This window comes from Somniosus microcephalus, chromosome 5, assembly GCF_052327205.1.
Source record: "Somniosus microcephalus isolate GS21.2 chromosome 5, FLI_Smic_1.0, whole genome shotgun sequence".
Lineage (NCBI taxonomy): Eukaryota > Metazoa > Chordata > Chondrichthyes > Squaliformes > Somniosidae > Somniosus > Somniosus microcephalus.
Genome location: NC_140991.1, coordinates 143,773,510 through 143,789,712, shown reverse-complemented (window position 1 = coordinate 143,789,712; position 16,203 = coordinate 143,773,510). Strand labels below are relative to the sequence as shown.

Genomic DNA, 16,203 nt, shown 5'->3' with positions numbered 1-16,203 from the left:
TTTAAAGCTGCCATTCAGCCTGGACTCATTGACATTAATTTAGATGCAATGACTTCTTCCAGAGGCAAGGCAGCTCCTTGTTTTAATGATGACTCCCTCCATGTTCTCTACCCTCCTGATGGCCAGAGGAAGCCTCCTCAGCAGACCAAGGAAGCCTGGCTGCGCATTGCTGAGGAAGTCAGCGCAAGGTCCATATATGCACGCTCATGAATCCAGTGCCGAAAAAGGTTTAATGATCTTGTGCGAACATCAAAAGTGAGTATCCCATCACACTTGATTTCAATCAGCTTTCCTTCTCTTCTCATCCCCAGCACTCTGCATTGTAAGCCTCCTCCTTCACATCCCACCTTACCCTTACTTCCCTTGCACCCTTTCCTATCCATCTCTGTCTCTGCACTGAATCACTTCAGCATCCTGCCTATGCACCCCTTAGACTCGCTCTCACTGTCATGCAGTGACAACAACTAACAATGCACAGGGAGCTAGCTTCCTCTTGGCACCTTACCCCATCTTCGTCTCCCTCAAAGCTTCTATTGTAAGGATTATTGACCCTCACTCCATCACTGTGGCTGAAACACCGCTTATGTCCCTCCTTGCAGGAAAAGATAGCCCACTGTGGTGAAATAAGTCTTATAAGTATATACCTTATTCTACCTGTGTATAGTTTCCTATTGTAATCTATTGTAACCCTGCTGTTTTCTTGGTTGGCCAGGAATGCTGATGTACTGTATACCACTCTGCTGTGCCATTGATTGTCCTGATCTGTTACTTCGCCCCTGGCTCCGCCTCCTAGTTCACTTCTGAGAAGCTGGTCAGAAGGCTAACATGTGTGTTCTGTTCTATTAAAAGCCAACTGTTTGAGTTATAACTACCAGTCTCTGTAGCTATTTAAGGTATATCAATTTTAATAGCTTATTACTTCCAGGGATGGACAGACTCCTGAAGCCGGAGCGTCTAGACAGTGATCCACATTCGGCGGACGCATCGAAGAAATTCGCACATTGGCTCCGGTGTTTCGAACATTTCATTGCATCGCTCGATGATGGGGCCAACAAACTGGGCCTACTGACTAACCTAGTAAGTCATTGGACTTACTCGCTAATCGAGGACGCTTCTACATACGAGGATGCACTCGCGACTCTCAAGGCCCAATACCTGAAGCCTGCTAACGAGGTGTATGCCAGGCACCTCTTGGCTACCCGCAGGCAACTACCGGAGGAATCGCTGGATGATTTTCTACAGAATCTAAAGGCCCTGGCGAAGGACTGCAACTACAAGGCTGTGATGGCCATTTTGTACCAGGAAGAAGCGGTTCGCGATTCATTTATATCGGGCCTTCGATCGAATTACATTAGGCAGAGGTTGCTTGAAAGGGACACTCTGGATCTAAAGACGGCCGTGGCTACAGCTCGATCGCTGGATGTGGCGCAGAAGAACTCCGAGACCTATGCGTCAGGCCATGCGGCCCTCTCAGCCTCGTGCGCGCCGAGCGAGGAGGCGCCATCCTCTCCGCCTGGGCCTCGGACCAGCCCTACACCACGGGAGTCTCCACCCAGCCCCACCACTGCAGCGATGTCCCGCGGACCAAGATGCTACTTCTGCGGCCAGCTCAAGCACCCCAGACACCGATGTCCTGCAAGAGACGCCACATGTTTCAAGTGCAAGAAACGGGGACATTTCAGCAAGGTATGTAAGGGGAATCCCGTACCTGATACAGTCTCCGCGGCCCTACACGTGGTCCCAGAATTTGATACCGTCTCAGCGGCCGCCTACGGATCTACGATAGCCTCAGTCACGGTTGACCAGTCCAGACCGCATCCACTATCAAAGTCTATGATGGACGTTAAGGTAAACGGACACCCGACGAAGTGTTTAATCGATTGCGGGAGTACTGAGAGTTTTACTCACCCGAGCCTCATCAAACCGTACTCACTAAAGGTGTACCCTACCCGGAGCAAAATCGCGATGGCATCTAAGTCCCTCACTTTGGAGGTAATCGGTTTCTGTAAAGTAACACTGACTGTTAAGGGCACAGAGTATAAAGATTTTAAACTCCTTGTGTTGCCGCAGCTCTGCGTGAAACTAATTCTAGGCCTAGATTTCCAGTGCCACCACAAGAGCGTCACACTTGCATATGGCGGATCCCAGCCCCCGCTCACAGTTTGCGGCCTCTCCACTTTAAAGATAAGCCCGGCATCCCTGTTTGCGAACCTCGCCCCAAACTGTAGACCTATCGCGACCAAAAGTTGACGGTACAGTTCGGAAGATAAAAAATTTATAAAAGAAGAAGTAGGAAGGCTACAGCGGGAGGGTATCATCGAAAATAGTAATAGCCCGTGGCGTGCTCAGGTAGTGGTGGTTAAAACTAACAAAAAGAAACGGCTCGTGGTCGACTACAGCCAGACCATCAACATATATACGCAACTAGACGCTTATCCCTTGCCTCGCATCTCCGAGATGGTGAACCAGATTGCCCAGTATCGTGTGTTTTCCACTATTGACTTAAAGTCTGCCTATCACCAGCTCCCCATAAAAGTAGATGACCGTCCTTATACGGCTTTTGAAGCAAATGGGCGCCTGTACCAATTCCTTAGGGTACCCTTCGGGGTCACGAATGGAGTTTCCGTTTTCCAACGGGAAATGGACCGTATGGTAGATGAGAATGTGTTGGAGGCAACATTTCCGTACCTGGACAATGTTACTATCTGTGGACGCGACCAACAGGAGCATGACCGGAATCTCGCTAAATTTCTAGAGACTGCCCAAAAGCTAAACCTGACCTATAACGAGCACAAATGTACTTTCAACACTACTCGTCTGTGTATTCTCGGCTGTGTGGTAGAGAATGGGGTAATCGGGCCAGACCCTGAACGATTACGCCCGCTTAAAGAACTACCACTGCCGCATAACCCTAAGGCCTTAAGAAGGTGTCTGGGATTCTTCTCTTATTATGCTCAGTGGGTGGCCAACTATTCGGACAAAGCCCGAGCCCTTATCAAGTCGACGTCCTTCCCTCTATCAGTAGAAGCGCAGGAGGCAATCACCAACATCAAACGGGACATTGAAAAGGCCGTGGTATGTGCTGTAGATGAGAGGATACCCTTCCAGGTAGAGAGCGATGCTTCTGATTTCGCGTTGGCTGCAACCCTCAACCAGGCCGGGAGACCGGTAGCCTTCTTTTCCCGTACACTACAGGGTCCTGAAGTCAGGCATTCTTCCGTTGAGAAGGAAGCACAAGCAATTATCGAGGCGGTCAGACATTGGAGACATTATCTCGCCGGCAAACGTTTCACACTCCTCACTGACCAGCGGTCTGTGGCCTTCATGTTTAACACGAAGCAGAGAGGCAAGATAAAAAATGACAAGATCCTAAGATGGCGGATAGAACTGTCCACTTGCGACTACATATTATGTACAGGCCAGGAGCACTCAACGAGCCACCCGATGCCCTATCTCGAGGGGTATGTGCCAGCCTTAGTACTGACAAGCTCCAAAGTCTCCACGACGCACTCTGCCACCCAGGAATCACCCGATTGAATCACTTCATCAAGCCTCGCAACTTACCCTACTCCATTGAGGAGGTCCGAACGATGACCAGAGCCTGCCGCGTTTGTGCGGAATGCAAACCCCGCTTCTACAGGCCCGAACAAGCTCACCTCATCAAGGCAACTCGGCCATTCGAGCGCCTAAGCCTTGATTTCAAAGGTCCTCTCCCATCGGTTGATTGTAATGTCTATTTCCTCAACGTTATAGACGAATACTCTCGTTTCCCCTTTGCCATTCCCTGCCCGGACATGACCAGTGCTACGGTAATCAAAAGCCTCTGCACCTTATTCTGTCTGTTCGGTATGCCCAACTATATCCATAGCAACAGAGGGACGTCGTTTATGAATGATGAGTTACGCCGGTTCTTACTATCAAAAGGGATTGCTACTAGTAGAACCACTAGCTGCAACCCCCGGGGCAATGGGCAGGTTGAGAGGGAGAATGCGACAGTGTGGAAGGCAGTCGTTCTGTCTTTAAAATCGAAAGGCCTATCGACCTCTCGCTGGCAGGAAGTTCTTCCCGATGCACTGCATTCCATAAGGTCTCTGCTGTGCACCGCAACAAATGCTACTCCTCATGAGAGGATGTTCGGTTTCCCCAGGAAATCTTCCTCAGGTATTTCACTACCCGGGTGGCTGATGTGCCCGGGCACTGTACTGCTACGAAAACATGTGAGAGGTCATAAGACTGATCCCCTAGTGGAGGAAGTACAGCTCCTCCACGCCAATCCTCAGTACGCATATATTCAATACCCTGATGGACGTGAGGATACTGTTTCAATAAAGGACCGGGCTCCGGCAGAAGAGAGAGAGAGCGAAGATGCGGGTGTGGAGCACCGTGATGCGCCGCCTGTGGGGGTGGGACGCCCGGAGGTACAAGACGTACAAAACGTCATTTTGGAAAACCCAGCAGACGCCGGGATGGCGGAGGAACCTGAGCAAGTCCCCCAAGAGGTTCCTCGGCTGACGCTACGTCGCTCACTACGAACTGTAAAACCCCCGGTCAGACTTAACTTATAGGAGGGGTGAATGTGGTGAAATAAGTCTTATAAGTATATACCTTATTCTACCTGTGTATAGTTTCCTATTGTAATCTATTGTAACCCTGCTGTTTTCTTGGTTGGCCAGGAATGCTGATGTACTGTATACCACTCTGCTGTGCCATTGATTGTCCTGATCTGTTACTTCGCCCCTGGCTCCGCCTCCTAGTTCACTTCTGAGAAGCTGGTCAGAAGGCTAACGTGTGTTCTGTTCTGTCCAGTTCTAAGCTATTAAAAGCCAACTGTTTGAGTTATAACTACCAGTCTCTGTAGCTATTTAAGGTATATCACCCACAATAAGAGGGAGAGAGCAATGACTGGAGGAGGAACACCTACCCTAGCCACATTGACCAGTACTGAGGAGGCTGCAAATGAGATTGTTGGAGGTGGCGAGGACCTGGAAGCGGGCGATGGAGAGATGGGCACACTAGAGGAAGCTGGTGACATAATAGAGCTTCATCCCTCTCAGAATGCAATGGCATATGATGTTCATAGAGAATCGCGTTGTATCATCTGCTCAAAAGGATATGTCTGCTACATCAATATCAGATGTCTAAATCATGTCTTTACTCTCCCACAGGACCATTGAGTGCCCCCCTCCCCATGATCCAGGACGAAGAGCCGGACATCCCCTCAGAGGAACCTGAAGCCTCTGAGGGAGCAGGTTCACCAGGACTCAGCGCACCCAGCACCAGCGCAGCAACGCACACCTCGATGGGGCACTCGCGAGTTAGAGTAGTGTTGCCACCTGGTCTATCACAGTGCACAAGTGAGCATCAGCAGATGGTGGACACAGCAACAGCAGTGGAGAGTCCTTGGCAGAGGTCGCAGCAATCTCTTAGCTCTGCTGAGCTGCATGCAGACGCTGTGCCTCTGGGGCCATTCAGGAAAAGAGCGTCTCGGGAAATACAGGAACAAGTGCAGGAGTCTCAGGAAGGGTTTGCTTCCAGGGTTGGTGCGAGTGTGGAGAAAATGGAGGAGTCTATCAGTAACATCAACACTGCTGTGGTGGAGGCAATGGCGCATGAACGCACCACCGTGGATAGGATGGCAACCTCCGTGGAAAGGCTGGCTACCTCAGTGGAAAGGATGGCTACCGCCATGGAGGAAATAAGTCGCCAGAGTCAGGAAAACATGGTGACTGTTCAAAATAGAATGTCATCTCTGGAGGAGCGATGGGCAGCTACTGAGCAGAGAGACCAGAGCTTCATGGATGTCCTTTTGAGTAGGACTGCCAGTGCAGATACGGGTCCTCATGGTCCCCCTGAAGTGCAGCAAGGTGCTCTCCAGCTACTTGCCAGCACTGAGGTGCAGCTGACCCATGAGAGGGATGTTGTTGGCAGGACAGAAGGAAGTGTGGACTCCTCTCAAAGTGCTCACACGACCATGCCACTATGGACGCACTTTGCGGAGACAACTGAGATGGCCATTTCAGCCCCTGCACAGCCACAGGAAGTGCAGACTGTTGAAGAGCCCTCCCAGGCTCCCAAACCCAGAGGATGCCCGCCAAAGGCATCTAAGCAGGCGCAGCATCTGAGTCAGCAAGGTGCCTCTACATCTGCTGAAGCCACAGGGGAAGCACCATGTAGAAGCACGTGTAAGAGAAAGATTAAGCACCTATAGTCACAAGTGATTTATCTTTTTTTTCTGACTTGCTGGTTTATTATCCTTTTGTGATGTGTAAAAGAAAAATTATGGCAAACAGTTGATTGTGTGGCCTATGTGTTCTGGGAAATGGCAAAAGCGCATTGAGGGCTCAGGGCGACTTGCTTTTGTAATGCTGATGGTAAAAATGATAGGAAATAACAGGGTATAGCAGAGATGATGTATGACATTGGACAAATGTCGCTTGCAATTACAGAGCCATATGGTAGCCACCTATGGTTGAAGAGTAAGATTATGCTAATGTGGCATGGCAGTGTGCATACCCTGCTTGACGGGCAGCAGTGAACTGGAGGGATGCTGCATTGGTCACAACAGGACATGCAAGGCGCCCCTCGTCCTCCTCCTACTCCTCTTCCCAGGAAGATCTGTGCTGAGTCACGCAGCTGCTACTCCTTCGATTATGAGGACCAGGATGAGAGGGCATAAAGTTTTCCCATCCCCTTGCTATAAATTTCATTTGAGGCAACAAGCTTGCAAGCGCACAGTCGAAGTGGCCTGAAATTATTCCATTCATGTCACACTGCAGATGGGTGTCAGCTTGAACAGTCAGAAGGTCAGTAGATTTGCAAAATCTTATCCCAAACCGACAACAGCAAAGTTGTTGTATTTGAATGTCAGCCATGTTTCAGGGGTGCTTTTAAAGTGCTCCATCAATGCATACAAATCATGTCCTCCAGCAACTTGTCTCCTTGAACCTGGCCTGTTTCTGACAAGTCGGGAAACAGGAGCCAGAAGTACAAAAATGGGAAACCACTATGAAAATAGGATTAGCAAGGCAGTTAACAAGCTGTTAACTGCCTTAACTACCTGTCCCACCGGTTCCAGACGGGTCAGTTTGGGAGTGGTTGAACAGACACTCATGAAAATCGGGTGGGGGCGGGATGGAGGCAGGTTGGGTGTCTGAAGCCATTTTTTCCGATTTTCGCTACAGACCCGCCTCCAAACCCGCCTCCTCAGGGCTATTAAAATTGAGCCCTCTGTTTTCTGTTAGTTAGTGAATCCTCTATCCATGCTAATATATTACCGTCAATACCATGAGCTCTTATCTTGTGCAGTAACCTTTTATGTGGCACATTATTGAATGCCTTTTGGAAATCCAAATACACTACATCTACTGGATCCCCTTTATCTACCCTGCTCATTACATCCTCAAAGAACTTTAATAAATTTGTCAAACACGATTTCCCTTTCATAAAGCTCTGCTTGATTGTATTATGATTTCCTAAATGTCCAGCTACTACTTCCTTAACAATGGATTCCAACATTTTCTCAATGAGAGATGTTTGGCTAACTGGCCTATAATTTCCTGCTTTCTGTCTCCCTCCTTTCTTGAATAGGGGTGTTACATTTGCAGTTTTCCAATCTGCTGGGACCTTTCCAGAATCTAGGGAATTTTGGAAGATTACAGCCAATGCATCCACTATCTCTGCAACCACTTCTTTTAAGACACTAGGATGCAGGCCATCAGATCCAGGGGACTTGTCAGCCTTTTGTTCCATGAATTTGCCTAGTACTTTTTCTCTAGTGATAGTGTTTTAAGTTCCTCCCTTTTGCCTCTTGATTTTCCACTATTATTGGGATGCTTTTAGTGTCTTCTGCCATGAAGACAGATACAAAATATTTCTTCAAAGTCCCTGCCATTTCCCTCTTTCCCATTATTAATTCCCCAGTCTCATCCTCTAAGGGATCAACATTTACTTTAGCTACTCTCTTCCTTTTTAAATACTTGTAGAAGCTCTTATTGTCTGTTTTTATATTTCTTGCTAGTTTACTCTCATAATCTATTTTCTCCCTCTTTATTTTTTTTGTCATCCTTTGCAAGTTTCTAAAAATTTCCCAATCTTCTGGCCTACCACAAATCTTCACAACACCTTATAGCTTTTCTTTCAATTTGATACCTTCCCTAACTTCCTTAGTTAGCCACAGATGGTTCATCCTTCTTGCAGCATCTGTCTTTCTCACTGGAATATATCTTTGTTGAGTGTTATGAAATATCTCCTTAAAAGTCTGCCACTGCTTATCTACTGTCTTACCTTTTAATCTATGTTCCCAGTCCACTTTAGCCAACTCTGTCTTCATACCCTTGTAATTGGCTTTATTTAAGTGTAAGACACTAGTTTCAGACCCAAGTTTATCACCCTCAAACTGAATGTGAAATTCTATCATGTTCTGATCACTCTTCTTTAGAGTATCCTTTACTATGAGATCGTTAATTAATCCTGTCTCATTACACATTACCAGATCTAAGTTGGGAGCAGTTTAGGAGTCAGCAAAGGAGGACAAAAGGATTAATTAAGAGGGGGAAAATAGAGCATGAGAGTAAGCTTGCAGGGAACATAAAAACTGACTGTAAAAGCTTCTATAGATATGTGAAGAGAAAAAGATTGATGTAGTCAAGTGTAGGTCCCTTGCAGTCAGAATCAGGGGAATTTATAATGGGGAACAAAGAAATGGCTGACCAATTAAATACATACTTTGGTTCTGTCTTCACAAAGGAGGACACAAATAACCTCCCAGAGATGTCGGGGAACATAGGGTCTAATGAGAGGGAGGGACTGAAAGAAATCAGTATTTGTAGGGAAATGGTGTTAGGGAAATTGACGGGATTGAAGGCTGATAAATCCCCAGGGCCTGATAATCTACATCCTAGGGTACTTAAGGAAGTGGCCCTAGAAATAGTAGATGCATTGCTGGTCATCTTCCAAAATTCTATAGATTCTGGCACAGTTCCCATGGATTGGAGGGTAGCTAATATAACCGCACTATTTAAAAAAGGTGGTAGAGAGAAAACGGGAAATTATAGACCGGTAAGCCTGACATCGGTAGTGGGGAAAATGCTAGAGTCCATTATAAAAGATGTAATAGCAGAGCACTTGGAAAACAGTGACAGGATCGAACAAAGTCAACATGGATTTACAAAAGGTAAATCATGCTTGATTAATCTACTGGAATTTTTTGAGGATGTAACTGGTAGAATAGATAAGGGAGAACCAGTGGATGTGGTGTATTTGGACTTTCAGAAGGCTTTTGATAAGGTCCCGCATAAGAGATTAGCGTGTAAAGTTAAAGCACATGGGATTGGGGGTAAGCTACTGACTTGGATAGTGAACTGGTTGGCAGACAGGAAGCAAAGAGTTGGAATAAACGGGTCTTTTTCTGAGTGGCAGGCAGTGACTAGTGGGGTACTGCAGGGATCGGTGCTAGGACCCCAGCTATTCACAATATATATTAATGATCTAGACGAGGGAACTAGATGTAATATCTCCAAATTTGCAGATGACACAAAGCTGGGTGGGCGTGTGTGCTGTGAGGAGGATGTCAAGAAACTCCAGTATGATTTGGACAGGTTGGGTGATTGGGCAGATGCATGGCAGATGCTGTATAATGTGGATAAATGCGAGGTTATCCACTTTGGTGGCAAAAACAGGAAGGCAGATTATTATCTGAATGGCAATAGATTGGGAGACGGGGAAGAGCAATGAGACCTGGGTGTCCTTTTGCACCAGTCACTGAAGGTAAGCATGCAGGTGCAGCAGGCGGTTAAGAAGGCAAATGTTATGTTGGCCTTCATAGCGAGAGGATTCGAGTACAGGAGCAAGGATGTCCTGCTGCAGTTGAACAGGGCCTTGGTGAGACCACACCGTGGCCTAGAAATTCAGTTGGTTGCGCCAGCAGTTAGCGCCTTAAGAGAAGTGAATTTCGGGCGCTATGCGTGTAGTGCCCGGGTGCAGCGCAGTTTGCGCCTTGCCCCAAATTAAGTTGACCCTTAGCGCCGGCGCAAAGTTTAGCGCCCGCCCGGCTGCGCGCGCAGAAAATGACGTCACATCCTCGTGCAACGCCCTTTGCGCGCCCCGATTCCAAACTTCAGTCGGGCCGCCCCATTGTGCGGCTGGCGGCCAGAGCGTTTGTAAAATGGAACGCAACACAGCCGACGCGGGCCCCGGGGAGCGCAAATCAAAGGGCACGTACCCTGCAGTATAAAGGGCAGCCATTTTGCAGCAAACACTCTTGCGCAACGGATTTCTGGACACACAATAAGGAGGAGAGCTAATTGGTTTCGTGCAGCAATAGCTCAGGTATTTTTGGACTCAGGCCAAAGTGCTGCAAGTGCCCTGTTGGAAATTTGACTGTTTGCCAGCATTTGATGGGGGTTGCATGGGGTGCCAACGCGGAGTTTCAGCGCCATGTGCGTAGGGCTCGCAGACGCGGGGTCAGAGGGGCAGCCCTGGCTAGAGGCAGAGGGGGCAACAGGCGTCGGCAACATAGGCCTTACCCAGTCAGGGTATACCGCCAGCAGCGCTCCTACCTCACCATGAGTGGCGCGCGATGTGTAAGAAGGCTGAGATTCCGAAAGGAGGTGGTTGCAGAGATCTGCCACCTGCTTCGCAGAGATCTGCGTCCAAAGCTCAGGTGCAGGACGTCTCTGTCGGTGGAAGTGAAGGTGACGGTGGCATTGAACTTCTATGCCACCGGCTCCTTCCAATCCGCTGTTGGGGACATAGCTAACATATCCCAGTTCGGCGTGCATCGCTGCATCCGCCAGGTGACCGATGCCCTTTTCAGAAGGAGACGCCAATTCATCTCCTTCCCCATGGCCCTGGAGAGCCAGCATCAGCGTGCAGTGGGATTTGCAAGACTCGCGGCCTTCCCCTTGGTGCAGGGCGCCATTGACTGTACGCATGTGGCTTTGCGGGCACCTCTGGAGCATGGCGAGCAGTATCGCAACTGGAAGGGCTACCATTCTCTCAATGTGCAGCTGGTGTGTGACCACAAGCAGCGCATCCTGGCTGTCAATGCCTGCTTTCCAGGCAGCTGCCACGATGCCTTGATCCTGCGGCAGAGTACTGTGCATGACATGTTCGAGGCACAGCCTCCCCCAAGAGGATGGCTACTCGGGGACAAAGGCTATCCTTTGTGTACCTGGCTCATGACCCCGCTCCGCGCGTCCAGGACCGCTGCTGAAGAGGCATACAACGAGAGCCATCAAAGGAGCAGAAACATCATCGAGCAAACTATTGGGGTCCTCAAGCAGCGGTTCCGCTGCCTTGATCGTTCCGGCGGATCTCTGCAGTATTCGCCGCACCGGGTCTCCCAATTTGTCGTAGTTTGCTGCATGCTATACAACCTGGCTCTCCGCAGGATTCAGGCACTGCCACCTGATGTTGGACCACCACCTCAGGAGGAGGAGCAGGAGGAGGAGGAGGAGTACGTTCCCAGGAGGGAGCGACAAGGTCCAAGGGCCGTCTGTCACCAGCTTATTGAACGTAACTTCTAAGCCCCCTGTCAGGGAATGCCTTGTGGCCATGAAGCAAGACGAATGCAGCCGCTCCGCAAGCCCTCAGCCGGCGAAGGCAACAAAGACTAACAAGAACAACCATGGACACTGTCTGAATAAAGATAAATTTATATTTGACAAAAATGAAACCCCTTCCCACATGAATCCCAAAAACAATCAACGGCCCCCACAAAAAGTGCAACAAACGACTCACTCCCACAACCTGGGGAGGAGTAACTCCACATTTGAACAAACCAGGCCTCAACCTCGGCCTTAACGCAAAAAACATACCCATAAACAAAACAACCATGGGCAAAATAAAGATGTCCACCGCCATATAAAATGAAAGCTGGCCACACCCTCTACTTAGTGGCCCGCAAGGGCGAGACCTTGTCCAGCCTTTTGGCGCCCCTGCCCGGCCTGCTGCTCCTCTGCAAGCTCTGCCCAGTGGCTGCTGCGAGGCTGGGGGAAGGTGCCTGAGGGTCAGATGTCCTTCCGCCAGATGGCCTTGGGGGGCGGCCTACACGGGCTTTGGGCCTCGAGGGGCCAGCTGTTGATTGGCACACATGTGCATGCCCACCATCAGCTCCAGCCGCTTGCCGTTGACGCTCCACTGGGGGAGTGGCGGCGACGGATGGCGCAATGTGGGCAAGCTGGCGTATTGGAGGCGCTGGCTGGTGATGTCGCACGCTGGCACTCGCCCGGGCACGCACTGCACGATCCGCACCAATCAGCCGAAGGGCGGATCGCTGTGCTGCTGCAGCGCGGCGGGTGTCCTGGCGATGCCTGGCTGAGGCAGCGCGTGTGGCAGCAGTGAGTGCCCCTGTTGCCCTGGTCTGCGCCCGCATCACATCCGCCACTGACTTGACGGCATCAGCCAGCGACTCCATCGCCGGAGGCATCCGTTCCACTACCTCCATCATCATCCGGCCACTCTTGGCATTTGATGCCCCAAACTCCCGCACACTGGTCGCCAGCGACTCGATGGCCTCAGGCATCCGTCCCACCACCTGCATGAGCTCTGTGTGGCGGCGGTCCGAATCCTCGGCCATTTGGTCCAGCTGGCGCACCTCCTCCGAGGTGAAGGTGGCCGGACTGGAGGCGGGACTCTCCCGCTGGGGAGCAGGGGTCCGAGCTAGGCGACCCTTGGCACGTTGCTGGTGCCGAATGTCCGCAGCAACTGCACTCCCCTCCGATCCTTCCCCCCTCTGGGGGGAAGGCCGCGGCCCACCCGCAGCCCTCCTGGGTGGCTGGACGCCACTGGTCCCAGCAGCTGCACTCCCCTCCGAAAGTTGCTCCAGGCTCTCGTCCAGGGAAGACGTGTCCAACACTTCGCCCTCTGCTGCGGGACCTGAGTCCTCCCCTGATGGTCCAGGTTGCTCTTCCTCCTCCTCCTCCTCCTCCTCCTCCTCCTGTTCGGAGGGGCTGCCACTGGCAGCTTCAGGGAGCTCTTCGTCACCAGCTGAAAGCAGGAAGGCACAAGAGTAGCTTCAGAGTGAGGAGAGGGTGTCAGCGAGGGAGTCATGACTGGTGGCATTCAGCGCATTGGTGGCACAGTGGCAAAGGAGGTAGCTCGGATGCGCAAGTGCGACGAGAGAGGGCCAAAAGGCGAGGTCCTTACCATTGCCGGGCAGCGGAGGGTCGGCTTCTCCGCACGCTCTGGGCACAATCACGCGGCCTCCCATGAGGCTACTCACGTGCTCCTCCAGGGGAGTGAGCTTCTGGAACTTGGCGCGGCCTCCCCCGGTGATGTCGCGGCACTTGCGATTATTCGCAAGTTTAGCCTGCAAGAGAAAGGACGGGCTCTAAGTACGGTGTGTAGCCGTGACGTAGTGTGCACTGCCTCCCATGGTGGAATAGCTTGGCCAGAGTGTAGCCCTGATCTAGTGTGCACTGCCTCTCATGGTGGAATAGCTTGGCCAGTGTGTAAAGTGCAGAATGTGCAATTGATGCTCATGACTGTCCCAAAGCTGCTGGCTGAGGGCTGCCCATTAGGCCTTTCAGGTCCCTTTGCCCATCATGTCAGGTGTACATGCAAGAATGAGGAGGAGAGTGGAAAGGGTACTCACCCTGACAATCCTGGTCAGGTCATTGTATTTCTTCCGACATTGCACCTTGTCCCTGGGGGCATCGCCGTAGGACGACACCCTGGTGGCGATCTCCCTCCAGGCTTTGGTGTAGACGCGGTGGGTGGGATTCCTGCCAGTGTCTGGGAACAAGATCCTGCGCCTCTTCTCCAATGCTGTCAGCATGATATCCAGATCACGCTCTGAGAAGTGCAGGGCACGCTCACGGGCCTTCTCATGCGTTGCCATGGCTCCTTGGGCTCAGCAGCAGTGTTGAGGCCTAGTTTGAAAGCTGCAGTGTGCAGGGCGTGGCAGCAGACCAAATCGTCCCTTCCCCCTTTAAGAGCTGGCCGGCGCCACGGGGTCTGCTGTCAATCAAAAAATGACCGCACCCGCGCTGCGCCCCGCCTCGGCGCTATCCCTCTGCACCACCGGCTTAGCGCCTAAAGATAGTCGTGTAACGCCTCTTTTAGCGCTCCAGCAACCTCTTAGGGCGAAGCAACTGAATTTCGGCGAAGGGGGCGCAACTTTGTGGCGGGCGCTAAAGTCGGGCGGGTGCTAACGTTAGCGCCCCAAAACTGGCAAAACTGAATGATGCGCTATCAATTCTAATAAAAGGCTGGGCAGAGTTCAGAACAACAGGCTTTTATTAACTACTGAATTGCACTTCAGACAGATCAGGACTATGCCTCTAGTGGACGACCGAATGCCAGGAGCTGCCATGCGGCCGCTCTTATACTCGGTAGCCCAGGGGCGGAGTCAGCTGAGGCATAGTCAGGCACGACAGTGAAACAAGAGTGAACGACAACAACAACAACAGTGAACACAGTGAACTACAGTGGTTTACCACATTCACCCCTCGTTTAAAATTAAGTCCGGCGGGGTGAAGTGTATCAAAAGTTCGAGTAGGCGAGTCTGTCGGGCGGCCTCGTTTGCCGTCGAGATCTTCGTGGCGACGGTTGCGATGGTACAGCTTCCCACGACGCGTCTTGAGCGGGGTCCAGCACCGGCGTATCGTCCCCTTTGGTGTTGGGTGGGCGAGTGGGCTCCGGCTGGTCCTGGGGGCGCGGCATGCCGTCTACTGGGGTGGAATGGACAGGGGTGAGAATTGGGTCTACTGAATTTTGGGCCGTGTCGGAGGGGGTCGTGGTGGGGGGCAATGGTGGTGGGTCAGTTGACCCCGAGGGTGCCAGATCTCTAATGGAGACTGTATCCTCCCGCCCGTCCGGGTATGCCACGTAGGCGTACTGGGGGTTGGCATGGAGGAGGTGAACCTTCTCTACCAGGGGAGCCGTTTTGTGGGACCTTACATGCTTCCTCAGCAGGACGGGCCCTGGGGACGTCAGCCAGTGTGGTAGTGAGTTACCGGATGTGGACCTCCGGGGAAAAACAAACATTCGCTCATGGGGGGTTGCGTTGGTGGCTGTACACAGCAGTGACCGGATGGAGTGGAGCGCATCGGGTAGGACATCCTGCCAACGGGAGGTCGGAAGGCCCCTAGATTTTAAGGCTAGGAGGGCCGCCTTCCAGACCGTCGCGTTCTCTCTTTCAACCTGTCCGTTCCCCCGGGGGTTGTAGCTGGTGGTCCGGCTTGAGGCAATACCTCTCATGAGCAGGTACTGACGGAGTTCGTCGCTCATGAAGGACGAGCCCTGGTCGCTATGAATATAGCTGGGAAAACCGAACAGAGCAAAGAGGTTGTGCAGGCATTTAATGACCGTAGCGGTGGTCATGTCCGGGCAGGGGATGGCAAAAGGGAAACGGGAGTACTCATCAACTATGTTGAGGAAGTACACATTGCGGTCAGAGGAGGGGAGGGGCCCTTTAAAGTCGATACTCAGGCGCTCAAAAGGGCGGGTGGCCTTGATCAGGTTTGCTCTGTCAGGCCTATAGAAGCGCGGCTTGCACTCTGCACAGACTGGGCAGCTCCTGGTCATGGTCCTGACCTCCTCGATGGAGTAAGGCAGGTTGCGGCCCTTAATGAAATGGAAGAACCTGGTGACCCCCGGGTGGCAGAGGTCGTTGTGGAGGCCCCGTAGTCTATCGATCTGCGCGGTGGCGCATGTGCCTCGCGATAGAGCGTCTGAGGGTTCGTTGAGTTTCCCTGGCCGGTACAAGATGTCGTAATTGTAGGTGGAAAGTTCGATTCTCCACCTCAAAATCTTGTCATTTTTGATTTTACCCCTCTGCTTGTTGTTGAACATGAAAGCAACTGAACGCTGGTCAGTAAGCAGGGTAAATCGTTTTCCAGCCAGGTAGTGCCGCCAGTGGCGCACCGCCTCCACAATGGCCTGGGCCTCCTTTTCCACAGAGGAGTGTCTGAGTTCGGAGCCCTGGAGGGTTCGTGAAAAGAAGGCCACGGGTCTTCCCGCCTGGTTAAGGGTAGCGGCCAGGGCAAAGTCGGATGCATCGCTCTCCACCTGGAAGGGGATGGACTCGTCTACCGAGTGCATGGTGGCCTTGGCAATGTCATCTTTTATACGGTGAAAGGCTAAGCGGGCCTCCGCCGTCAGGGGGAAGGAAGTGGACTTGATAAGTGGACGGGCTTTGTCCGCATAATGAGGGACCCACTGGGCGTAGTAGGAAAAGAAGCCCAGGCACCTTTTGAGGGC

General features: G+C 51.6%; 1 protein-coding gene across 3 annotated transcripts in view; it reads left to right on the top strand.

The window, feature by feature from the left end:
• The window catches only part of LOC147117366 (uncharacterized), a 194,202-nt gene that overhangs the window by 11,862 nt on the left and 166,137 nt on the right, over positions 1-16,203 (top strand). The window contains exon 2 of one of the 3 annotated variants that reach the window (XM_085988323.1): positions 926-6,557. The exons of the other annotated variants lie outside the window; for them this stretch is intronic. Within the exon in view, the coding sequence (XP_085844449.1) occupies positions 926-2,250 (1,325 nt within the window). The 3' untranslated portion in view covers positions 2,251-6,557. Of the gene's footprint in view, positions 1-925; positions 6,558-16,203 lie in introns of those variants that run through there. 3 annotated transcript variants of the gene reach the window in all.